This window comes from Esox lucius, chromosome 12, assembly GCF_011004845.1.
Source record: "Esox lucius isolate fEsoLuc1 chromosome 12, fEsoLuc1.pri, whole genome shotgun sequence".
NCBI classification, from domain to species: domain Eukaryota; kingdom Metazoa; phylum Chordata; class Actinopteri; order Esociformes; family Esocidae; genus Esox; species Esox lucius.
Window position 1 is genome coordinate 30,628,715 of NC_047580.1, and position 27,139 is coordinate 30,655,853.

The window sequence follows — 27,139 nt, forward strand, 5'->3', positions numbered from 1 at the left end:
ACCCAGTCTAAAAAACAGCTTAACAAAACACAGCTCAATATCATCCAACCAAAAATGTGTCCAGTCTGACCCTACCCAGTCCCAGTCTGACTCCGCCCAAACCCTGTATGACCATGCCCGGTCCCAGTCTAACCCCGCCCATTCCCAGCCTAAACCATCCCAGTCCCCATCTGTCCCCGCCCAGTCCCAGTTTAACCCCGCCCAGTCCCCATCAGAACCCGCCCAGTCCCAGTCTAACCCCGCCCTTCAGGTGGGCTAACCAACTGTTCTAATTGGCCAACACACTCAGGATGAGGTAATATCTCCGCTCCAAACAAATGGTCCCTAAGTTTCCATAGGGGTCTGGTCAGAAGGTGTGACCTAGACAGGGAATCAAGGTCACCATTTGGACGCAGGAAGCGTCTGTATCCTCAGATCGTCGTAGAACTAGCTCTGCCCAGCCAGGCCAAGCCCGCATACAGCAGACTGTGACAGAGTGCTGCATCATCAACCATCAGCCGGCCAGCCGATTACACCCCACCCTCCAGAGCTACTCCCGCCCCTTCGTCTCAGTCTTGGCACACCAACAGAGTCAGTGCTAATGCATCAGCCTGTCAGAGGAGACAGACCCAACCCCTCCCAGCTTTCTCCATGTTACATTCTCCTCACATCCGTCCGCCCTGACATCGTCCGTCCCCACAGTCATCCATCCTCACATCCACCACTATGTTAAAACGTACAAGGCAAGAAAAGTTACTCAAATCAACGTTGATTCAACGTCATTGCAATGCATTTGTTGTTGTTGTTGTTTTAGTTAAAATTACGTAGAAGTAATGTTGTTTTAACCAGTCGTTGCCAAGTAGGCTGAAGTTCCTGACGTCAAGGCTGCAGCATTCCTGTATGGTAGTATAGAGATGGAAGAGTCGTTGCCCAGGGGAACACAACTTCCCTTTAGCCTTTTAATTTGCTTCTCCCCTCCACCCTGCTAGCAATAACCGAGGTTACATAATGACTGAACAGAGACGCTACAATCCGAGCCAGGAGATGGTCTCTTCTCTTTGGCACTATCACAAGACTTGAGGGCCATAATCAGATTCCCCCTAATAGCTGGAAGCTGAGAGCAGGGAGGGTGTTGATAAAGGCTGGGTGGTAGAGTGGTTGTAAGACAGAGTCTGAGTTCAAAATGGAACCCTACACGTTTTTGTAGTGCCCTACTTTAGAGCAAGACCCATAGGGATCTGGTCAAAAGAAGTGCACTTTGTGAGACGTAGGGCAGCTTTTGGGACGTAGCCTTGGAGCTCCTGTCTCCTTGTAGTCGCGCGAGAGAGGAAAAGGGAGAGTGGTCACCTTCTATCTCCTGTGTCGAGTTTTCACATTTCATCAGGAAAACCTCATCTCTGTCTCGTACACTAGACTGGTTTGCTCCATAACTGTCAGAATGCACCATACAGAAAGAGACATGCAAACACCAAACCTCGGTGCAAATACTGTGTTTTTTACTGTGATATTTAAAATACTTTTTAAAAGTATTTTACGAATACACCGGACAAAACAATTATATTTTTGTCAATACTATGTTAAAATCGTAGGGTTTCATTAATTGTGAATCATTAAACTATATTCATTTTAATGTATGCATCCAAGCAATAAAATAAAAAATACTATTAATATTCATTAACTTGACCTTCCCAATAAAAGAAAAATATCTTAAAACCTACTTGAACCTCGGCCGGACACACCCACACATTTGACACGTATTTTAAAATACTGTAACATAACCTCGTAATCATCCAGCAACCTCCGAAGAGGTTAACAAAAGATCCCAGATGAGGGCCCAAATATATAAGTTTCTGAACTCAAATCTGATCTAGGATCATGGTCCACCTTGTCCATGTAATTTAATTTGTTACTCTCTAAAAGGAAAATCTGACCCAACATCAGCACTTCCACTCTGAAGTGTGTTATAAGAACATGCCCACATCGAGTGTCAGGAGCCATTTTAGATTGACGCCTGACCACAGTTCAGACTGAGGCAAGTACATGTTACTTTACCCAACATCAAACAATTGGCGCAGGCAAAATTGGCGTGATTGTCTCTCTTGTGACCTGAACTGTACTTTTACAGTATTTCTCTACGGTCATTTAAATGAATCGATTCGGCAGGTGTGTGTTTGTTATTTCCTGACTTCCTAATGATACATTTGATAGGTATTTCAGGTAAAATAATCCCAACCTGATATTTACCTCCTGCTCAAACGCTGCCAACAACAGCAACAGTAAGCTGCATTATCTACATTTTCATGAATGTATCATAAGAGTTTCAACCTGGTCCCAAATTAATACAATTAGTTCACACTTGGTATTGGTTATTGGCAGGTCATCATATAGTGCAGTGTTTCCCAATCCTGGTCCTGGGAACGATAAGTGGTGCACAGGATTAATTCGCACCCAATGAGACTCAGTGTTGCCTCACCAAACCTCCACGATGGGACATGAAGTCACTCTGTCCATAACTGTTGTATGACAGACTCAACAGTCAAGTTTAACATTCAAAACAGAGGTTGTCTCTTCTCCTTCCAAGATACAGTTAATAATAGTTGGGGTACCAACCTAATATTGGAGTTATCACCCCAGGTCAGTACTTTCTTACAGACCTAATATTGGGGGTATCATCCCAGGTCAGTACTATCCTACAGACCTAATGTTGGAGTTATCATCCCAGGTCAGTACTATCCTACAGACCTAATATTGGAGTTATCATCCCAGGTCAGTACTATCCTACAGACCTAATATTGGAGTTATCATCCCAGGTCAGTACTGTCCTACAGACCTAATATTGGAGTTATCATCCCAGGTCAGTACTATCCTACAGACCTAATATTGGAGTTATCATCCCAGGTCAGTACTGTCCTACAGACCTAATATTGGAGTTATCATCCCAGGTCAGTACTATCCTACAGACCTAATATTGGAGTTATCATCCCAGGTCAGTACTATCCTACAGACCTAATTTTGGAGTTATCATCCCAGGTCAGTACTATCCTACAGACCTAATATTGGGGGTATCATCCCAGGTCAGTACTATCCTACAGACCTAATATTGGAGTTATCATCCCAGGTCAGTACTATCCTACAGACCTAATATTGGAGTTATCATCCCAGGTCAGTACAGTCCTACAGACCTAATATTGGAGTTATCATCCCAGGTCAGTACTATCCTACAGACCTAATATTGGAGTTATCATCCCAGGTCAGTACTATCCTACAGACCTAATATTGGAGTTATCATCCCAGGTCAGTACTGTCCTACAGACCTAATATTGGAGTTATCATCCCAGGTCAGTACTATCCTACAGACCTAATATTGGAGTTATCATCCCAGGTCAGTACTGTCCTACAGACCTAATATTGGAGTTATCATCCCAGGTCAGTACTATCCTACAGACCTAATATTGGAGTTATCATCCCAGGTCAGTACTTTCTTACAGACCTAATATTGGGGGTATCATCCCAGGTCAGTACTATCCTACAGACCTAATGTTGGAGTTATCATCCCAGGTCAGTACTATCCTACAGACCTAATATTGGAGTTATCATCCCAGGTCAGTACTATCCTACAGACCTAATATTGGAGTTATCATCCCAGGTCAGTACTATCCTACAGACCTAATATTGGAGTTATCATCCCAGGTCAGTACTATCCTACAGACCTAATATTGGAGTTATCATCCCAGGTCAGTACAGTCCTACAGACCTAATATTGGAGTTATCATCCCAGGTCAGTACTATCCTACAGACCTAATATTGGAGTTATCATCCCAGGTCAGTACTATCCTACAGACCTAATATTGGAGTTATCATCCCAGGTCAGTACTGTCCTACAGACCTAATATTGGAGTTATCATCCCAGGTCAGTACTATCCTACAGACCTAATATTGGAGTTATCATCCCAGGTCAGTACTGTCCTACAGACCTAATATTGGAGTTATCATCCCAGGTCAGTACTATCCTACAGACCTAATATTGGAGTTATCATCCCAGGTCAGTACTATCCTACAGACCTAATTTTGGAGTTATCATCCCAGGTCAGTACTATCCTACAGACCTAATATTGGGGGTATCATCCCAGGTCAGTACTATCCTACAGACCTAATGTTGGAGTTATCATCCCAGGTCAGTACTATCCTACAGACCTAATATTGGAGTTATCATCCCAGGTCAGTACAGTCCTACAGACCTAATATTGGAGTTATCATCCCAGGTCAGTACTGTCCTACAGACCTAATATTGGAGTTATCATCCCAGGTCAGTACTATCCTACAGACCTAATATTGGAGTTATCATCCCAGGTCAGTACTATCCTACAGACCTAATTTTGGAGTTATCATCCCAGGTCAGTACTATCCTACAGACCTAATATTGGGGGTATCATTCCAGGTCAGTACTATCCTACAGACCTAATATTGGAGTTATCATCCCAGGTCAGTACTATCCTACAGACCTAATATTGGAGTTATCATCCCAGGTCAGTACTATCCTACAGACCTAATATTGGAGTTATCATCCCAGGTCAGTACTATCCTACAGACCTAATATTGGAGTTATCATCCCAGGTCAGTACTATCCTACAGACCTAATATTGGAGTTATCATCCCAGGTCAGTACTATCCTACAGACCTAATATTGGAGTTATCATCCCAGGTCAGCACTATCCTACAGACCTAATATTGGGGGTATCATCCTAAGTCAACACTATCTTATAGACCATATACTGGGGATACCATCCCATGTGAAGACATCCAGCATCCTATCTGGTTTAGCACACATTAACATTCATGACTTCCAACACCATCTTCAAGGTCACACGCACTAACAGAACACACACCTAAACAAATGCAATTTCCCTACAGTGAATCTAGCCACTGTTACTGCAAGATGTTACCCTGTCCAGTTGCTGCTTGAATTTGCTTAGCCTTATTTCTTCTGCAAAATTCCTTTATTTTATTTTTTTACATTAAGAAGTCTTTCATGTGAAACATCAGTGTTTCAGCTAACAGTGTCCGCTGTTGACCTTTTCCCTATAGCCTTCAGAGCCCTGGAAAGGGGGAGGGAGACAGAGAGGAAGAGAGAATGACACAGAGATGATAGATAGATAGATAGATAGATAGATAGATAGATAGATAGATAGATAGATAGATAGAACGCAGACACAACAAGTGAATTTCAACAACTACAGTACTCTAGAATAATCTACTCCCAAACACACTTAAGGTGCTGCATTATAATAAGCAAATACTGTATCTATCCATAAACAGACCAAATCAAATAGCCAGACAAGCAGACAGGAACTGTTCACACAATGCCAACATGATGTTGTGTTGTGGGTTAACTAAGCAATAAGACATGAGGAGATATGGTACAGGGCCACGGCTAAGAGCTGTCCTTAGGCATGACACATCGCAGAGTGCCCGGACACAGTGATTAGGTTAGTCGTGGTATATTGGCAATAGACCACAAACCCACAAGACGCCTAACTGTTGTTATGCTGTCAATCGGTTACCAACACAAATTAAACAGTCAAAATAAATCTGCTGTCATTTCCATGCTACACATAAGCAATGAAGCATGATGGGGTGTGGTATATGGTCAATAGACTACAAAACCCAGAGATGCCTTTTGTTGTTATAAAACGGTTACCATCACAATGGTATATGGTCTCATATGCCATAGCTTTCAGCCAATCAGCCTTCAGGATTCAAACCACCCGGTTTATAAAACCTTACATAACACAGCTTTCAGGCAAAAGACATTCAGTATTGGAAGCACAGGTTTAATAATACATACTAAATATGTTTTATACACCAATATTAAACAGCCAAAACCACCAAAGCATCAGTGACAACACTCATGTCCTCTAAAGCGACTGAATAAGGTTAAAACCGTCGCAAATGAACAGAAGCTGAGTCATTCTACTCAGGACAGACCTGAGTCACGTTGCTCATCGTCAGCATCGTCAAAACAGACAGCGTCGTTCTCACCTACAGTGTCTGTGACGTAAGGCCTTGCACAAAAGCAAGGGCAGAAATGTGTGTGTGTGTGTGTGTGTGGTGAAAGGGAAGACGGAGGAGCTGGGTCTCACTTTCTGAGCCTGGTAGAAGGGGTCCAGATCCTCCAGTGGTGTCGCCACCATTCCAGGAGGGATGTCGCCGTAGATGAAGGGCAGGTTCCGCCCAGCCTCCAGGTCACTGTTGGGCTTAGGTTTGTTGTCATCGTCGTCGTCACGGTGACTGCTGTCCTGCTTGGGCGGCGGTTTGTTCTTCTCCTCGTTGATCCGGAGCTCGATGTTGGCCAAGGATTCTGGAGTGAAATACTTGAAGCTGTCAGGTCCTGGTGGTGCCATAAGGGGCGCGGCCATGTTTTCATCCTGCAGCTACTTGTTCTTCAACTACTGTACCATCCACTGTAACCAGCTCTGGAGGGGAGGAGAGGGAGAAGAACAGACAGAGTCTGAGTTAGAAGGAAAGAGAGAATTTGTAAGGGGCACATGCCACAATAGCAAAAACTGTTACCGTGTAAATATGCATTGCATATTTCAGCTAGTCCAAAATGTCAGCCTATCCCCTGTATACTGTAATGAGCCGTAGTCAAAAGTGAAAAATTAATAGAAACCAGTGCGCCATTTTGGACTCAAATTCTCTCTTTTTATCAACAGCAAGGAAAATCCTCAGAGCTTCAGACGAACAGAAGATCATCTTATTCTGTCACAGAACAGCCATCACAAAAATGGACCAGTACATTCCAGAAGCTAAGAAAAAGAAAGAAAAAACACTGTATATGTTCCAAATAGCATTCTATTCACTACGAAGTGCCCTACTCAGGTCTTTGGGCCCTGGTGGATTCGCTTGCACTACTACAGTACATAGGGTACGCAAGTAAGTCATCCATATTAGAAAGGGAGACATTTGGGACGAGCCCCCAGTCATTAACACTGAGCGGGAGATATGGGTTCAACGGGTGACACCATCAAACTAAAAATACCAACCAAAACATGAAATAGCGCTGCTATTCTGAGAACGCACTTCGGATGTAGAACTACAGAGCTGGTAGGAGTCGACGGCTTTCACAAAGATGGATACGACGAGTAGGTCAGAAATGGCACCCTAATCACTATACACTGCAGTCTGCAGAGCCCTAGGGGTCTATGCCGGGCACTATCTAGGGAAAGTCAGAATACCACCTGTGTTTTGTTAAAAGGTTTAGCTTCAATAATATCGTATTAGAATGACTGCCTGGTGTTCTTCAATAAGGTTACTTGGGCTCTTTAGCAACGTGATGTGCTGTAACTGTAAAAACTGTATTAACTGTAAAAGGTGTGATTATATCAGGACAGTTGAACACAGGGATTTTAGAACTCCCGCCCTCAATGTCGGGTACAACCCATGCCAAGCTAGCCATGTTCGTTAGAAAACACAAATGCTCTATGGCAATGAGGACATGGGAAAGCAAACGGCTAAACTAGCCGTGGTGTCACCGTAGGGAAACACATTCCAGTGAACTGATGCGTTTCGTATAGTAGTAGAGAAATGTGTTGTGTCATGAATCTCTATGCCAACAGAGGAAATAAGAGCCCCATCTGGCCACGGACCCAGCAGACCACACAGACCCGGCAGACCACACAGAGCCATCAGACCACAACAAACTATGGGATGTGACCTGTATTTCTTGTTGTCACAGTTATTGTGGTTTCCATCAGGTGACATAGTTGTTATAATTGCTATATTATCATCAGGTGACATGGTTGGCATAATTATTACATTATCACCAGGTGACATGGTTGTCAATCATTATGATGGTTATCATCAAGCTAAATGGTTGTCATAATTAGTATATTATCATCAGGTTACATGGTTTCATTAGTAATAATGGTTATTATCAGGTGACACGTTATCATAATTAGTATATAATCATAAGGTGACATGGTTGTCATTAGTTAAGATGGTTATCATCAAGTTACATGATTCTCATAATTATTATATTATCATCAGGTGACATGGTTGGCATAATTATTACATTATCACCAGGTGACATGGTTGTCAATCATTATGATGGTAATCATCAAGCTAAATGGTTGTCATAATTAGTATATTATCATCAGGTGACATGTTTGTCATTAGTTATGATGGTTATCATCAAGTTACATGGTTCTCATAATTATTATATTATCATCAGATGAAATGGTTCTCATCATGTGACATGGTTCTCATGAGTTATGATAGTTATTATCAGGTGACATTGTTGTCTTAATTATGATATTATTATCAGGTGACATGGTTTCATTAGTAATAATGGTTATCATCAGGTGACATGGTTGTCATAATTATTATATTATCATCAGGTGACATGGTTGTCATAATTATTACATTATCATCAGGTGACATGGTTGTCATTCGTTATGATGGTTATCATCTGGTGACATGTTGTCATAATTATGATATTATCATCGGTTTACATGGTTTCATTAGTAATAATGGTTATCACCAGGAGACATGTTGTCATAATAATTATATTATCATCAGTTGACATGGTTCATTTGTAATAATAGTTATCATCAGGTGACATGGTTGTCATAATTATTACATTATCATCAGGTGACATGGTTGTCATAATTATTATATTATCATCAGGTGACATGGTTGTCATTCATTATGATGGTTATCATCTGGTGACATGGTTGTCATAATTATTATATTATCATCAGTTGACATGGTTTCATTAGTAATAATGGTTATTATCAGTTGACAGGGTTTTTATTAGTTATTATATTATCACCAGTTGACATGGTTTAATTAGCAATAATGGTTATCATCAGGTGACATGTTGTCATAATTATTATATTATCATCAGTTGACATGGTTTCATTAGTAATAATGGTTATCATCAGGTGACAAGGTTGTCATAATTATGACATTATCATCAGGTGACATGGTTGTCATAATTATTATATTATCATCAGGTGACATGGTTGTCATTCGTTATGATGGTTATCATCTGGTGACAAGGTTGTCATAATTATTATAATATCATCAGTTGACATGGTTTAATTAGTAATAATGGTTATCATCAGGTGACATGTTGTCATAATTATTATATTATAGCCCTACACAAGGACAGGATGCCTTTTGGAAGGAATCCTGTATAGTGAGAAGGATGAAGACAATGAGACGGCAGCAGAAGTCTCTCCCCGGGCCTTAGAGCAGGCTTAGAGATTTCACACACATACACACACATACCTGCACACACACGTATACAACACATGTATACAACGTGGTGTCACCGTAGGGAAACACATTCCAGTGAACTGATGCGTTTCGTATAGTAGTAGAGAAATGTGTTGTGTCATGAATCTCTATGCCAACAGAGGAAATAAGAGCCCCATCTGGCCACGGACCCAGCAGACCACACAGACCCGGCAGACCACACAGAGCCATCAGACCACAACAAACTATGGGATGTGACCTGTATTTCTTGTTGTCACAGTTATTGTGGTTTCCATCAGGTGACATAGTTGTTATAATTGCTATATTATCATCAGGTGACATGGTTGGCATAATTATTACATTATCACCAGGTGACATGGTTGTCAATCATTATGATGGTTATCATCAAGCTAAATGGTTGTCATAATTAGTATATTATCATCAGGTTACATGGTTTCATTAGTAATAATGGTTATTATCAGGTGACACGTTATCATAATTAGTATATTATCATAAGGTGACATGGTTGTCATTAGTTAAGATGGTTATCATCAAGTTACATGATTCTCATAATTATTATATTATCATCAGGTGACATGGTTGGCATAATTATTACATTATCACCAGGTGACATGGTTGTCAATCATTATGATGGTAATCATCAAGCTAAATGGTTGTCATAATTAGTATATTATCATCAGGTGACATGTTTGTCATTAGTTATGATGGTTATCATCAAGTTACATGGTTCTCATAATTATTATATTATCATCAGATGAAATGGTTCTCATCATGTGACATGGTTCTCATGAGTTATGATAGTTATTATCAGGTGACATTGTTGTCTTAATTATGATATTATTATCAGGTGACATGGTTTCATTAGTAATAATGGTTATCATCAGGTGACATGGTTGTCATAATTATTATATTATCATCAGGTGACATGGTTGTCATAATTATTACATTATCATCAGGTGACATGGTTGTCATTCGTTATGATGGTTATCATCTGGTGACATGTTGTCATAATTATGATATTATCATCGGTTTACATGGTTTCATTAGTAATAATGGTTATCACCAGGAGACATGTTGTCATAATAATTATATTATCATCAGTTGACATGGTTCATTTGTAATAATAGTTATCATCAGGTGACATGGTTGTCATAATTATTACATTATCATCAGGTGACATGGTTGTCATAATTATTATATTATCATCAGGTGACATGGTTGTCATTCATTATGATGGTTATCATCTGGTGACATGGTTGTCATAATTATTATATTATCATCAGTTGACATGGTTTCATTAGTAATAATGGTTATTATCAGTTGACAGGGTTTTTATTAGTTATTATATTATCACCAGTTGACATGGTTTAATTAGCAATAATGGTTATCATCAGGTGACATGTTGTCATAATTATTATATTATCATCAGTTGACATGGTTTCATTAGTAATAATGGTTATCATCAGGTGACAAGGTTGTCATAATTATGACATTATCATCAGGTGACATGGTTGTCATAATTATTATATTATCATCAGGTGACATGGTTGTCATTCGTTATGATGGTTATCATCTGGTGACAAGGTTGTCATAATTATTATAATATCATCAGTTGACATGGTTTAATTAGTAATAATGGTTATCATCAGGTGACATGTTGTCATAATTATTATATTATCATCAGGTGACATGGTTTCATTAGTAATAATGGTTATCATCAGGTGACATGTTGTCATAATTATTATATTATCATCAGTTGACATGGTTTAATTAGTAATAATAGTTATCATCAGGTGACATCGCTGTCATGATTATTATATTATCATCAGGTGACATGGTTGTCATAATTATTATATTATCATCAGGTGAAAAGGTTCTCATTAGTTATGATGGTTATTATCAAGTGACATGGTGTGCATAGTTACTATTTTTATCATTAAGTTACACAGTATTATTATAACCAGGTGACACGGTTGTCTTGGTCATTATGGTTCCCATCGGTTGACATGGTCTCTATCTCTCTCCAAAACAGCAGCTTATTTCCTTCAGACAGCACTAGTTTTAACCAGACTGGGTGTGCAATAGGGCTGCGGTCAAAATAAGAGCCCTACACAAGGACAGGATGCCTTTTGGAAGGAATCCTGTATAGTGAGAAGGATGAAGACAATGAGACGGCAGCAGAAGTCTCTCCCCGGGCCTTAGAGCAGGCTTAGAGATTTCACACACATACACACACATACCTGCACACACACGTATACAACGCATGCACATAACACACACCTATTTTAAATATCGCTTTTGAGCCCACAAATAACAACTGCATTAAAGGAGTACTAAATATTTCTAGAGGCCTCGGTAGGCAAGAACACATTGTCCACACAGCGCGGTGGCCAAAGACTGCTGACACGCAACAGTACCTTCGCCGGCTGCCTCAGCCTTGTCGACAGCAGTCCTGGGTCACCTTATATAATTGGGTGGACCATCTACATTCTCTGCAGATGACAATACTATCGACATATAATCTGTTGATCTGTTGATAATCTGTGGGGTTAAGATTAAGTACATGGCCCCGGAGTGAAGGTTCGGGGTAGGGCTAGGTTAAGGGTTACGTTCGAGGTTGATAGGTTTATATTTCACTAATGGACACGCCTGCAATTTGAATGTCACTTAATGTCAACCTGTGAAATTGGTCAAGACACCTGAATATCTATGTTGTAAGCTATCACTGAGTTATAATATGAAAGGCTGTTGTTTAAGCAGTTTGTCAACAAAAGCCTGCTCCTGAGATGGCTTGTGAACTCGACTCCTCAGACATAGAACATTGTGCTGTTAGTGTGACTTCCTGTCACACTAATAAAACCCTATTATATATATATATATATATATATATATATATATATATATATACATATATATATATACATATATATATATATATATATATATATATATATACATATATATATATATCTCAGCGGATTGCAGTCCTTTCCTTTCCTATCACACTATAAATGAGGATTCAGCACCTGATCCACTGAGATCATGTACAAACAAGAAAATGGTGAGTGGAGCGTGTATTATACTTATCGCCTAAGTAACTGCCAGGTGCACAACGCTGACAGACACACCTCCAAGAAGAAAGAGAGTTTCACCGCCCACAGACACCATACATTCTAATCTCATTAACAAATCCACTACGGGAACTTTAACTTACGCTGTTCATTACATTGGCACCTGGGCTTGTGCAGTGTTGTACTGGTGCTTCCCGATGCAGTTCAACTGTATATATCCTACAGCACAAATTCAGTTGCTGGTAGAGCTATTTCTATCCATAACGATCACACGGGTACAGCCTCATCTACATAACACAAGCAAGGTGTCAAAAGAAGTACACTACCACAGTTCAAAATAGCACAATATCTAGGATATGGTTTAATTTAGAGAACAATTTCTCAATTCCTCTCTGTTACAGACACACACACACACACACACAGAGCAAGAGAAAAACTTGCAAGCACATAAAAACGCACACATTATGCACACTAACAGAGTGTTCCTCATTAACATTTGAAGTCAATACTCTCAACGTTTCAGTGAGTGTGAAGCTCATGGCTTCAGGGAGGGAGGCAACCTCTGCCCATTTAAGAATATGAAACTGTCTTGAGTGGTTCCACTCCTATCACAACAAATCAAATATTCTGCTGGTTGCATATTTTATATAGGTTTATATCCAAACCTGCGAAGAATGTCTCCTTTATCAGAGCCAGAATGTCGACGAATTAGAGGATGAGATTTAGGTCTACAAAAAAGGCATATAAGTTATTAGCATGTAAATGCCGAAAAACCGGGCTAACATGAAAAAATGAACAACATAGTGTAATCTAAAATCTCAGAATTTCAAGTCGAAGACTCAATTCATCCAGGGATCAAACGCCAATTTCAAGGCTTGCCCTCAGACTGAACGCTCGTCATCTGTAGAGCTTGCATAACCTTGCTGTTTGCAGTGACACAATATAACTAACACGGGAATTGACGACGTAACCAGGCTCCTCAAAACCCTTCTGAATCTAACAGACTAGCAACGATATTCAGAGATTTGAAGTGGATGGAAAGCCAGCGTCCATCCTCAGTCTCGCGCTGCTCACGGGCGCTGTCCATTTCAGCACCACACGATCGAGCGAGGCAAGTGAAGAGAAGCAGCTCGATTGAAATATCCGTTTACAAAACAACTGAATGTGATATCAATCCCCACTATATTTTCATTTCGTATTGTGTAAGGATTGCATTGACGCGTCCATGACAGCAGCTGGACAGTATTTTGGCCAGACACGGATTTGATTCCACCGCAGGCCAGGAGGCTGTGAGACACCCTACTTACAGGGATATGGGCTGCAGGTGCCGTATAAGCCAATTATATCGTGTGATTACATAAACACTTAACTCATCTAGCAAGATTAGGAAAGCAGATGACGGTTGTTAAGGGCTACGGTATTTATTTACCGACGCAAACGTTGTCACGCCGGCTGGGGGAATGAATATACCCGCAAGACTCAACATAACGTGACGGCAAAGAATCCTTATGGGCTGTTCCCGCTCGGACTCAGAGGGACATAAAACGAAATAAACCGTTTTGCAGGCATTTTGTTTCATTCGGTAGCGGCGCACCGGCAGTTTATGTAACCATCTCAAACAGAGCATCATAGAGATCGCCATGCAGCTCTTCCCGTTAACGACCGTGTCTCACATGTAAAACCGGTTGCCAGTTGTCCTTCTGTAAATGTCCAGTTAATTCACATCACAGCAAACCCGTTCATTTTCTCGGCTTTGCGTTCGAGGACACCGTACCGTTGGCAATCTGTGTTCCGCAACCATCCAGCCGGTCTCAGTGGGTTGTTGTAGCACCAGTACCTGCCATATTCCAGGCAACTGATGGCCCTATCAATTTCAGCCTACCTAGTATTGTTTACTACATGCTGAACGCCACCAATCTCCCTGCCAAAGACGTGCACGCCAGCCTGGTGTATCGCTGGCATCTTATCTCATTTTCACAGGAGCTTTTAGGCTAAACAACGTCAATTGAACGATGTGCTGATTGTTTTGATGTATAACACACGTGTTTATATGTATATATACCAAGATAATTCTACCGCTTCTAGGTCGACTTGTAGAGTTTCATAATAAGACAAATTAAGCATCGCGCACAAACATTTTCCTGCACACATTTAACAGCAGCCTACCCGAAAGTGCGGCCCATCACAGCCTAAGAAACACATGCGAAATGCTGCAGTGGGTGGTTTCTATGTTAGGCTATGGCTTTTCCGCCGTGCAAAAAGTCCCCTCGAACACACAGTCCTACCTTGTCGCGATCAACACCATAGACCGGGACAGAAAATATTGTACATCATTCACTCCAATAATTCTGTTCCCATGATATTCGAAGTCTTTTCCTCGCCGACTAGTCTTGAAATAGACTCCCTGAACGAATGAGACATGTAGGCTACCACACCCGTAAAGCCGTGTCGACCTCCAGATCGATACCGGGTTATGTGTATGCAACGAAATTACAACGGTAATAAGGTTCTTGCTTTGATTATCAATTTTGAGATGAAAGGTGATAGAAAAACCGTAGTGAGAGGTAGCGGCACCGTTTCAAAGGCTCTTGTACCAAAAACACCCCTTACACGTTAGAATGGGCTAGAATAGATGGATGAGCAGTTTTTTTAGGATGGTGGTGAGAGAATGGTCACATTAGACTACTGGTGTTCACCAGTCATTCGTTGGCCCATATTTACTGCATGACATACAATATCACGAAATTAGATGCAATTTCAACACGAAATCATTTGATTTGATCATGATCATTAAACAATTTCGTGTATCAATATATATATATATATATATATATATTTTTTTTTTTTCATGCTGTCATAATATGTGGCCATCATATGATCACACATTTTCCTATTTGTCAGAAACATATTATGTTTATGGCATGGTTATTAGCAAAATATCGATTATGCTTAAATACAACAGGAATCGGTCTGAAGCCCTGGCAACCAGCCTGTTCAATCAAAAAAGATGCTGGGCAGAGAGCGGCTCTGCGACATTTTTATCAGGTTATTGACAGACTGTACAAAGCACAGATTCGTTAAAACATGCAACTCTTTTAGAAAAAGCTAATAATTTACCTACTTTGTAAGCGTTACAAGAAACCCAGAAAGACGTCGCTGGACTGCAGATGTCGAAAAGATTCGGGAGAAACTGCGGTTGACGCCATATTGTTGGTGCTATCTTCGCTCTCAGTGCTTGCAGCTACCCTGGCTGCATAATTGATGACTCTCAGCATAAATGTAAGGGAGTGTCGGCAAGTGCATTTTGGTGAAGAAATCAATTACCACCAACATTCATCAGTGCGTTAAAAATAAATATAAGACTACACGTTAACAAAATAAAGAGGTAAATGGATACATTTTTAAAGTACCTCCGCAAGAGGTGAAATAGCCTAGTTCAAAAGACTATAGCCTATAGACGTAGTCTAGGCTACAGCACAAGCAAAGCAACAGAATGAGCCAAGCCTTATCAGCTGACCATGGTTGGAGCACTTTTTGACAACCTTGTAGATTCAAGATGGATCATAAAAAGTCTACTGTACTTGGTAGGCACTGTAGTCAAAAGAGTTTTTCCTCATATAATAATGGTTTACCGTAGAAAGCAGGACTGAAACTTGATAATGATACGCACATTCTGAAAGTATATTATAGCCTATGATAGGACATACTATTTTTCAAAGGTAGCAACATTTTCTTTGTCCCTGTGGGTTAAAAAAATGTAAAGTGACCAAACTTAGTATTACGTCACAAAGCCGATCTTTTACCCTTTGGAATGAATTATTCTAAATTAATGAATGAATTTAACCCCAATTGGAGCAGGTCCAGCAATACATTCCACATTTGGTCCATATGTTCCCACCGAATGACGTACTTTAGGGTATGTGTAATCGTTCTACTGCGCGCACTGTCAATAAGTGCATTGTTCTCTGAAGTTTCACCACAACCCAGTAAGTACTAGATAGAGCTAGTCGTAAAACGTGTGCTAAAATGTTGCCTGCTTACAAGCTCCACAAATTTTCTAACACGTGACAGATTCTAGACTACTTATATGACATAAGAAATATCTTACCCTCATTGTGCCGCTAGCTTGACCCGCTTCATTTTCAAGCAAAATTAAACTTTTTCACGTCCATTATTCTGTCGGTTACTAGCCGTAGCATGCGGACAGCGGCCTCTGGCAGACCCGCTGGGAGGGTCACGTGTCGTCGGAGGGCGCGACGCACCTTTGGGCGCGTGGCCTTGGCAGGTCAGCGTGCAGACGAAGTCTTCGCACCTCTGTGGCGGGACTATCCTCGGCAGTCTCTGGGTTCTCACTGCTGCACACTGCTTCGCTCTTGTTCAGTGAGTCATGTAATGGCCTTAAAGGAACAAGACTATTGGCCCATCTATTAAAGATCATAGCCTGAGCGCCAGGCTGTGCTATAATGCCAACACTGGTTGTCTTGTTAATATCAATCAAGGGAATGTACACACAGTAGTAAACAAGAGCACAAACCAACATTTTACCAGGCTAAAGGTATAAACTAACCCCAATCCCTAAATAATATAAATTATTTTCAACAAAAAAAATTTATGGAACACAATAAGAATACAACAGAATGATTTACTCAAGCCAAATAAGACAAAGCAGTTTTGAGATTACATCAGTGAGCGAGACACACAGCCATGTTTATTAGCCAGTGGAGGTTGTAAAAATCTGCAATCACATTTCTGTCCAATGTGGATTATCACATCTGTTGTTTTGCTGCACCCAGACCCCATAGGATGTCCAGTCTCCGCGTGGTGGCGGGACTCAATGTACTGAGCAGTCCTGGGAGACATGCACAGAGCCGCCACATCCAAGAAGTCAGAACTCATGAGAAGTATCACCAACCCAGCTTCTCCAACGACGTGGCTCTGCTGCTCCTCAGCTCACCGCTGGAGTTCACCAACTTTGTCCAACCGGTCTGCACAGTGGAAGATGAGAACGAGGAATACAGCTTAAACCTCAGCCTGTGTTTTGTCAGTGGCTGGGGCAGCGCTTACTTCAAAGGTTTATGTCGGATGTGGAATCATTCCCAAAATAACTATGCAATGTGATACAATACGATAAAATACAGTAACCTTTATGAATCTAATTTGATGATCGGAAAACTGGTCTCCAGCTCTGTTCTCACAACAAAGACACCAGCTTATAAGCACCAGGGGTTTACCTACACTGTAACGCCGCTAGATGAAGAACAGTTTCTGGGTTTTAAGCCTTACACTGGGACAAGTTTGTGGCTCCATGTCAATTCCGTATCATGTCTGAGGAGTGACAAAGAGTAAAAGTAACAACTCAAACAGACGAGACCGGGCTATAAGCTCCTTGCTCCAGGGCACAACATTGCAAATGGCTACATTTAGCTTCGGTATTACGTCCCTTGCAGGAAAGCGGATGGACACACTGCAGGAAGCTGAGGTGGAGCTGATTGAGAGACAGACGTGTAACCAGATTGACTGGTACAATGGCAGCATCGAGGCCGGCATGGTCTGTGCGGGCTCCCAGACGGGGGCGGTCGACACATGTCAGGTGGGTACCTGAGGTCCCCTGTGTGTTCATCCCGTCCTATCGGCCTGGCCCTGTTCCTCGGGCTTCAGCGTGTTAGACGTTATTACTGAGCTCATAGAGGGGTCATGAAGGAGTATTATAGGTCCTGAGTTTTCACACTCTTTACATGGGTAAGAATCCATGGGGTCACAACGACAGCGAATGCGAGTGCACAGACGGGGAGGTAGGATCCAGGGCTAAGAAGTTGGCGTCGTTTCACGAATACAGGTCCGGTTTTCCGTGTCAACGCAGCGTTTTTCCCTTGTGTTTCCCAAGGGAGACAGCGGTGGCCCGCTGCAATGCTTCAGCGAAGACCAGGAGAGATTCTACATCGTCGGAGTGACCAGTTTTGGGTACGCCTGCGGCCTGCCTAGGAGACCCGGAGTGTATGCCAAGGCCAGCAAATATTCCCACTGGCTGAAGACAACTCAGTCGAGGTCACCATCAACAGCCTGTCGGCTAGACAGCATGTGTGTCTTAGTCCTGTCCTCTGTCGTTTTCTATACTTGTGTGAGTGAACTGTTGAATCTGGCTCCATTGTTGTGGTGAACTATTCTCCTGTGGCACCAAACGGTGATTACACGTTCGTCTGTGGCTGACTTGACATTGTCAGTGGTTTTCTCTCCATTCTCTGAGTCGTTTCTCTACAGTGGGTAATATTGTGCATCGGCTCTGGTTTTTTAAGGGTGATTTTATAGGAGTCTTTCAGACTCCTCTCTCTTTTGTTCTCACATTTGTTTGTGTTACGGACTTCGTTTAAAATGTATGAAATATTTTTTCCCCCATTAATCCATTAAAATGATAAATGGAAATACCTCACATACATAAGTATTCAGACCATTACCATGGCACTCAAATTGAATTCAAACACTTTCTGTGTTCTTCGATTCTCGTTGAGATGTCTGGAGAACTTGACTGGAGTTCACCTGTGGCAATTCAAATGATTTGAGAGAAACACACTTGTCTACTTAAGGTTTTATGCTTCACAGTGCCTGTCAGAGCAGGAATCAAGCTATGAAGGCCAAAGATCTCTCTGGATACCTCTGAGATTTTGTCGAGGCATAGATCTTGGTAACGTAAAAAATTGCTAAAGAATTTAAAGCGGGCTCCATTATTGTGAATCTTGGAACTACCAAGACTCTTCTTAGAGCTGGACGTTTGTCTAAACTAAGGAAATGGGCAAGAAGGGTCTTGGTCAGATTGTTAAAGATCCCAATGACTACTCTAACAGAGTTTCAAAGTTTCTTTACAGAACGTGCCAGAAGGACAACAACAGAGAGGCCATGCAAAACAGTAAATAGTTAAGGCAACTTATTATGAAGAACAATATATACACACCTTGCACACACACACACACACACACACACCACCCTGGAAGTTCAGAGACATGAATTCATGGTCTGAGGTGTTTTTTCAGTAGATAAAGACTAAACAGCCAAGGGTGCTAGCTTAGCCCAGTGATCTAACCTGTGTAACAACTGACCAGGAATATTTTTCAGACATCCTTGAGACTCTGCTCAACCTAGAACCAATGCTGATTATCTTGGGAGTTTGAGAGACTTTGAAAGATTACCTGAGCCCCAACAACAAATAGTTCCTTTACAGTCTTTTTTTAGCCCAAAAAGTACATTAATCTTTATAATTGAAATAATATGTGACAGCCTCCCCTCTCCTATTTGGAACATTCAGCACTTTGATATGTCACATTTCTTATTGTGCCTCGGATGCAGTTTTCTTCTTACATGTGATCTGGGGCTTTGAGCGAAACTCAAAGATGGGGAGTGAGAAAGGGGGTGAATCTCATGGACGGGAAGTGAGGAAGGTGGGGAATACCACGCATGGGAAGTGAGAAAGGGGCGAGGACTGGGAGTGAGGATGGGCGGGGCATGTCTGGTGGTGGGGTGAGCGGGTCTTTTACTTCTAGCATTTCTAAAAAAAAAATTGTACATTTTAGTCATTTAGTAGACGCTCATATCCACTTAAAGGCCATGTTTTTTTTAATCTTGTCAGCCCAGCAAACTGTTACGTCTGGGTCGCCCATGGCAACTCCTCCCCCACTCAAGAGATGTCCAACCTCCACTGTCTTTTAGTCACCGGCTACCCCGTCACGTCCTAACCAAATGCCCCATTCCGCCATCAGCTCCCCGCACACTCACTATCCAACACCCTTCCCGTGAGCACCAGACAACCACACACACCTGTGTCCTATCACTCACCCTATTTATACCACAGCCTTTCATTTGGGCTTCATGCAGTGTTGGTGAAGTCCAGTCTATGTTTTTATTCTAAGTCTTTTCCTTTGTTGGTTAATTTGTTATTATTTCCAGTTGTCGTCAAATCCTGTTTCAGTTCATCTGCAGTTGTTTCTGGACCCGTTCCTTGCAACACCTCGTTACACAACCTCTTTCATTTGCCGGGCCGAAGCTCTTGACCACTTAGCTGTGAGCCAACCAAAGCGTTTTTTAAATGTTTTCATTGTATTTATTAATAAGAAAACCTGTTACCTTATCATAAAACACACCCTTTAACCTTATCATTAAATGTACTCTGCATGACACACTTGGCCAAGTAACAACCAGGGCTTCGTTCTGAACGACATCATGGACTACACAGGTTTTTCTGAATGAAACACACACACACACACACACTGAAGGCAAAGTCCTTCCCCCCGGCCAACAACCATGACTGAGCTCACGGTTGTCCAACCAAATCGAGAATAGCACCCAACTGTTGACCCCCTGGGGGCGCTGTGCCAGTTTGCGCCACCCTCTTCTGGACTCCCGGGAACTGCCGCTATGCCGTGACCAAGGTATGAACACTTAGCTGTGTTGACGTAGCTCTACTGTGAGCACATCCTACTGCAACGTTACCTGTTAACATGAGCAGGGTATTGTCAGTTGGTGAGGGACCGACGCAAAATTCCCAACCCTGTCAGGTGCCTTGGTGAACGGTGGAAGCCAACGCAACATGACATTAACGTAACTTTTAGCCCGGTCCCCTAGCAGTAATGGCGGCTGAACCCCATTGTCAGTGGGTGTAGTTTAAATCAGTTAGTGTTGTGGGATAAGGCAACATCAGTTACAATGTCGGTAATGTTAATACCTTTTGTTTGACCACCTACAGTATTAAGTGCACGTACGAATATCGATGGGTTCAGCAGTGAAAATGGTAAAATGCTATCTGCATGAGCCCACGCCCTGTCAAGCAACGACATGCAAACAGGCCTCGTGGTGGCGCTCTAACAACAACATGCAAACAGGCCTTGTGGTGGCGCTCTAACAACAACATGCAAACAGGCCTCGTGGTGGCGCTCTAACAACAACATGCAAACAGGCCTCGTGGTGGCGCTCTAACAACAACATGCAAACAGGCCTCGTGGTGGCGCTCTAACAACAACATGCAAACAGGCCTCGTGGTGGCGCTCTAACAAGGAGATGCAAACAGGCCTCATGGTGGCGCTCTACCAAGGAGATGCAAACAGGCCTCATGGTGGCACTCTCTAACAACGACATGCAAGCAGGCCTCAGAGGTGCTCTAACAGCGACATGCAAACAGGCATCATGGTTTCAAGTCTTGAAAATTTGTATATAGGTCCCACTTGGAAAAGGAAAGATTTTGCCAGTAGGACCTACAAAGTCCACCATTTTGGATGTTCCACCATTTAGAACCTACAGAACCTGCTCTTTGCAGAACAGCGTCTCCATCTCTGGGGTGCAGGTGTGGTTACCAAGGACAGCGATGTGTGTCTCCATGGTCCAACAGCCTGTCCAAAGGGTGCAAGAACTGGATCCAGAATGTGGGAACAGAGGGCCCCCTATTTTATTTACTTAACCACAACATTTATTTTCATTACTTAAATTTATGAGCAGTTAAAATGCAAATCATATTTTGACTTTGAATCCGATCCAGAAATTCTATGCAATTATGGAGGAAAACCTTTTTTTATTTTTGATGCTTTAACAACTCAGATAACACAAATTACACCAAATATCATATATTCATAGCAAACCATAACTTCTCTGCAAATATTAATTTGTAAAAATCTGAGGATAGAGCAGTAGAAGGAGTAAAGGCGTAATCATTTCAGAAGCGCTTAAAACGTGAGAAAGTGGGTTTGCTGACTCCTGGTGGACAGATGTCCTTCTCCTCTGAAAAATTTGTCTAATCCCTGTTGTTTTGGAGTTATCTTGTTATTTCCACCACAGCTCCTCTGTTGGGCACTTTTTGGCCTTATTAAGACCCCAAGCAGGATAGATGAAATTTTTTTCTATAACTCAAAATCCTTTCCTAAATGAAATGCATTTTTCACGAATGCCGATTTTTCTGTAAACAGAAATGGAACTGACACCAAACCTGATTTGAAATGGAATGACTGACATGTTGTGTGACAATTGTGACACAAGTCCGACTTCAAGTGCAACCAGGTGTGGCGGAAATGAGCGGCAGTGAAAAAAGACCAGTGGCTTTATAGATCAGAAATGCTGACAAAAGCCTCTTTTTATTGTCTCCACTTGCTAAACCAGACAGAAAACAAAGTGATTCCACCATTGACAACATGACAGAGCATTGGTCACACTGGACACGTGCGCCTCTATTCGGAGTTCATCATCGCACCGCTATATTGAAAACATCATACGCAGCGTTTATGCATAGTGTACACACTTGAGGTATAATATCACATAGGGCCCTTGAGGTTTGCAAATAAACATTCATAATCCAAAATCTCATTTTTTTTTTTTTTTATCACTACACAAGTACAGTACATGTTGTGCTCACAACTCACTGACTCCAGAAGATGTATTTTATTGTTTTCAGTTTTACTACAATGGGCACAATGTTTTCAAGAGAAAACATGTTGGACATCCTGATAGTTGGCCCAAACTAGGTGTCATGTATATTTGTTCAATGGCGAAATTGTACAATTTCAAAAAAGCTAGTACTGAAGCTCGCTTTTCTTCCTCCACAGTCATATTCTTAAAAAGAACAGCACCTTATCCCCACTCTTTCCAGTTTTGGGCAGCACCGATATGTCTGATGAATACATGAAGGGTGACATGAGTTGAATGGACCTGGAACATGACCGTGGCTATTTGACACGTAAACTTGATCAATTCTATAGTTTAACACCACTGTAAGATCATTTATAGATGCTTAGCAGAAATGATACTTTAACGACTTGGCAGGACGGCCAAATTCCACAGAATAGGCAAAACAATGACATCATCAGTATACATTTATTTTCAATTTAACTTTGATCTAACGATGGACTTACAGATTACAATGTACTGTATAAAATACAATGTTCGTCTGTCATTCAAGTAGTCTAACTACTTCCAAATCAAACAAGGCTTTTTAAAACTTTTATTTTGCATGAGAGTTGTGCTGTTAAATGTACTTTTGAGAAAAAAGAAAAACAAAATCTGCGTAAAAAAAAAAACTATCAAGAACCTCTCAATGAGTAGATTTATGCTAGCTGGGATTCCTGGGACGTTGAGCGATGATACATGTAATACAGTGAATTTGACATAAAACAGGCCAACCGACAGATAACGACCTGGCATTTTTAAAGAAAAGACATTATTCTATTTCAATGTCATTTTAATTAAAAAGGGAAATAAAATGTTTTGCACGAGTAAAAGGCAAACAGTGTAACCATTTAAACCTCATAAGTCAATCTGGCAGACCAGCACATACACACACATAGAACAAACAGAAGGGAAAGTGCAAATTGTTACCACCTGCAAAACCATAAGACACACTTCCTTAATTTTTTTTATTTTTTAAATGTTACTTAGCCTACATTTAAGTCAGTAATGCAGAAATTTGCTGTCAAGTATGAAAGATCAGTCAAGTTTTATCAACAAAGAATAAGTTCCTTTCAATCTACACAGTATGCCAGCTATACAGTTTTTGACCTCTAAAATATACCCTAGACTATCAACATCTCAGCCTCCACTGTCCCTTTTTCTATTCAGTACACAAGTACGACAATAAAATGAAAGCCTCTGTCAGATAAAACAAAAAGTATTAAAAGATCCACAGGTTTCGTAAGGCAAAACGTTGACCTCGTCTTACACCCACGGCAAACGGTTTTGGTAAGTAACGTCCTTAATTTTGACACCGCGGTACATGACACCACAAAGGCACCGGGCTGGAGGGTTCTGGGACGCCAGACATAGCCTTTTGTGACGTCAGAGTTAAAGACGCTCCGTGTGGCACAATCAGCGCCACGCGGCGTTAGGAACGTTTTGTAGAGTAACGGGCTTGGCTAGGTGAAAGCCCCGTGCCAGAGGATAGCACTCTGCTGACCTGCCGATAATGACTGATTATTATTCAAGCAGAGACACGATTCAGACTCTGGGAACAAGTCAGCCAGCAAGTTAAGCATGTTCATCAAAAGTAAATCTAACGGTTCCAACACTGTTCCTATTACCAGTATTGTGTGCTTGCTTGACATTTAAATAATGATTTACAAATCATTAATGTATGGTTCAGTACAGATGCATGAAGGTAAATATCTACACTGGCCCTATGGCGCTAGGGACATTAAACATATACCCAAAAAACAGCATTACAGTGAAAAAGGACTTTGTTTTCTTTACATGGTTGAAGAGAACTCTCATGGATCAGACTCTCGCCCGTACGCCAAGGACTTCCAAAATCTTCCACAAAAATACAAAAAAATCTAACCAAACATGGCTGATCTGTCTGCTTGAGCTCTCCCAGCTGGTGTGCCTCTGAGGTACATGATTTCCACTCCATACCAATTCAAAGTGATTTGTTCCTCCAGTAAAAAGAAAAGGCCTGTAACAGAGCAGTAAGCTGTTTGAAACACACCAAGACGTATGGGACGGAAACGTAAAGATGACCGATCTAATCGCAGCTCCGTGGTCTAATCACAGCCACTGGTTTGCCGGCGTGAGGCGCCTGTTGGTTTGCCGGCGTGAGGCGCCTGTTGGTTTGCCGGCGTGAGCTGCGGAGGCTGCTGGTGTCGGAAGTAATACTGCTCATTCTAGTTCGTCGGCGTTTCGTGGTGAAAAAGTATGTAAAGTTCAGTGTCCTGTCCACTATCCCAGAGACATATTCGGCTGGGTTTTCACCGAGGGCCAACAGGGAATAGGACGCCATGTGGAACAGACCAAAGCACTGGTCTCAGATCTGCTTACACAGTCTTTTCACCTGTGGCCTTGGTGGCCTTAGTGACACGACGAGACAGCACAAACGCATCAGGTACCAGGCTAGAAGAGACGGGGATGGTGACGGAGGGAAAGGTTAAAGTGCATGGGGGAGCATTCCGGCTTGTCTGTCGGGCTTCACGTCATCGTCCTGACAAATAAGAGGGAGCGTGGACACGAGGGAGGCAAGAAACAGGCTGAACTAGATACAACCCAGGGAATGGACAGAGACCGATCTCTACTCTGTTTCTGTCTTCTTCGATAAAAAAAACATCCATAGTAATCACAATGTCTGGGGATAAAATCGCTGATCGGAGCAGTCGGGGGGAGGGAGGAGTGGAGGGAAAGCAAGTGGTCAGTAGTCGCATACGTGCATTTGATAGGTGGACCCAAATGTCAATCAAACAGGAGAAAACACTCGTCTTCAAGCTCTGTCAGAGGGAGGCGAAAGTGGTTTGATTAGCACCTGTGAGAGACAGCTCAACCCTGCGCAGATGGACGCGCCGAAGCTTCACGCCAACCGGGAGATGACAGAGCCCAAGGCAGAACTGGATCCAAGCCCGTCCAGCAGCACCACCTCTGACACCTGGTCCTTCCCACTGCCAGGTGAGTGAGTAGGTGAGGGCCATTTTAACAACCCCCCCCTCCCCGTGTCTGTCCAATGTTAAAGCCCCAGAGCCCGAGCCTCCAAACTGAGGTCCGCGGGTCATCCTCACATGTTGTAGGCCACGTAGATTGGGTCCAGCTGGTCGGCCAAGAAGGAGTCCCGGAGGTGCATCCTCTGCTTCTCCCCGCGGGAGTTGATGGGTATGACCCCCGGGTCCACGATGACCACCACCCCCACGATGAGGTGGTGCTCCTCCAGCACCACGTTGGTCACCAGGGGAACCAGGTCCAGGGCCTCCTGCTCCGAACCGGCCAGCTCAGCCACCACCACCAGGAGGTTGGTCCACGTGAACACGGCACTGTGCAGGGAGGGAGGGAGGGAGGGAGGGAGGGAGGGAGACACGAGGAGAGTCACATCCTGTCATGCTAACATCCTGCGATCCATTTGAACACAATACGGACTGGGAGACAGAGAGACATGAAGGTCCAACGCTCAGCGTTGGTTCCAGTGCCTTGTGGGACGAGGGCGGGTCTACAGTGGCTCCCAAAAGTATTCACCCCCACTCCCATTTGATGGTGTAACATGAAAACAAAATCGGGAGTTTTTACTCCTGATCAACACAGTCCATAATGTGAAAAATAAAATCGGCAATCAATTCTAAATTACAATGAAAATAACAGATTGCACAAGTATTCATCCCCTTTAGTCAGTCTTTGGTAAAGGCTCTTTTGGCAGCAACTACCCCCATGAGTCTGTTTGGATAAATCTCTTCCAGCTGTGCTCATCTGGACACAGTAATTCTTTCCCAAGCTTCTTTGCAAAATTGCTTAATATTTGTCATGTTGGATAGGGACTGGTGAACAGCAAATTTTCAACTCTTTCCACATACAGCTCGGTTTTTGAGGACCCCCTGTTCTAAGCAGATTCAGAGTTGTGCCATATTCTGTCCATTTCTAAATAATGCACTTTAACGTACTCCGGGGAGATTCAATGCCAAGGAAATGTTCCGTGTCTGGTTTATGTAAATAACCTCATTCCTGATTTTGTTTTAAATATGCCTTCGTCATCATGATTTTCCATCTGGAATTGTGCTAACGAACTTGGGAGCTCCCAGAGTCAGGGAATGAAATCATATGAAACATCTTAAAACAGACAGACTCCATTCAATTACTTACATAACTGCAAAAGACAGTTGGTTGCACCACAGCTCATTCAGGTGCCATAAAAAGGGGGTGGATACTTATGCAATCAATTATTTTCTATTTGTCATTCATTTAGAACAATTTGCACATTTTATTTTCAGTTTGACATCACGGACAATGTTTTTGAAATTAAAGGTGCAAACAAACTCAATGCACATCTCCCAACTCAGACAGGTGTCAAACCATAAGGTAACCAATCAGATTTGCTCTGGAATAAC

At 42.1% G+C, this 27,139-nt stretch overlaps 3 protein-coding genes across 22 annotated transcripts in view; 1 reads left to right on the forward strand and 2 right to left on the reverse strand.

Moving 5' to 3' along the window:
* scn8aa (sodium channel, voltage gated, type VIII, alpha subunit a) overlaps positions 1-16,648 on the reverse strand; it is a 67,454-nt gene extending 50,806 nt beyond the window's left edge. For 7 of the 17 annotated variants that reach the window (XM_029123930.2, XM_029123926.2, XM_029123929.2 and 4 more), the window contains exons 1-2: positions 15,451-15,782; positions 6,120-6,452 (exon numbers count right to left, since the gene is read on the reverse strand). In XM_029123930.2, coding sequence (XP_028979763.1) covers positions 6,120-6,395 — 276 coding nt within the window. In that variant the 5' untranslated portion in view covers positions 6,396-6,452; positions 15,451-15,782. Of the gene's footprint in view, positions 1-6,119; positions 6,453-14,614; positions 14,845-15,446; positions 15,784-16,437 lie in introns of those variants that run through there. The other 10 variants (XM_034296116.1, XM_034296115.1, XM_029123934.2 and 7 more) reach the window with 5 other exon arrangements.
* A 778-nt stretch (positions 16,649-17,426) lies between these two features.
* Positions 17,427-20,053, forward strand: LOC109616400 (transmembrane protease serine 11D). Its single transcript, XM_020051524.2, has 3 exons — positions 17,427-17,919; positions 18,214-18,374; positions 19,948-20,053. The coding sequence occupies exons 1-3, from the start codon at positions 17,740-17,742 to the stop codon at positions 20,051-20,053; spliced, it is 447 nt and encodes a 148-aa protein (XP_019907083.1). The 5' UTR covers positions 17,427-17,739.
* A 2,363-nt stretch (positions 20,054-22,416) lies between these two features.
* Positions 22,417-27,139, reverse strand: part of dip2ba (disco-interacting protein 2 homolog Ba) — a 61,343-nt gene continuing 56,620 nt past the window's right edge. For all 4 annotated transcript variants that reach the window (XM_029123940.2, XM_029123938.2, XM_029123939.2 and 1 more), the window contains one exon: positions 22,417-26,077. In XM_029123940.2, coding sequence (XP_028979773.1) covers positions 25,825-26,077 — 253 coding nt within the window. In that variant the 3' untranslated portion in view covers positions 22,417-25,824. The remainder of the gene's footprint in view (positions 26,078-27,139) is intronic.

Bases quoted from the DNA above. Each gene is read 5' to 3' on its own strand.
- LOC109616400 (XM_020051524.2), top strand. From the start codon at position 17,740: ATGGCTACATTTAGCTTCGGTATTACGTCCCTTGCAGGAAAGCGGATG. The intron at 17,920-18,213 runs GTGGGTACCTGA...GTGTTTCCCAAG, and splicing joins GGGCGGTCGACACATGTCAG to GGAGACAGCGGTGGCCCGCT. The intron at 18,375-19,947 runs GTCACCATCAAC...TAATCTTGTCAG, and splicing joins CTGAAGACAACTCAGTCGAG to CCCAGCAAACTGTTACGTCT.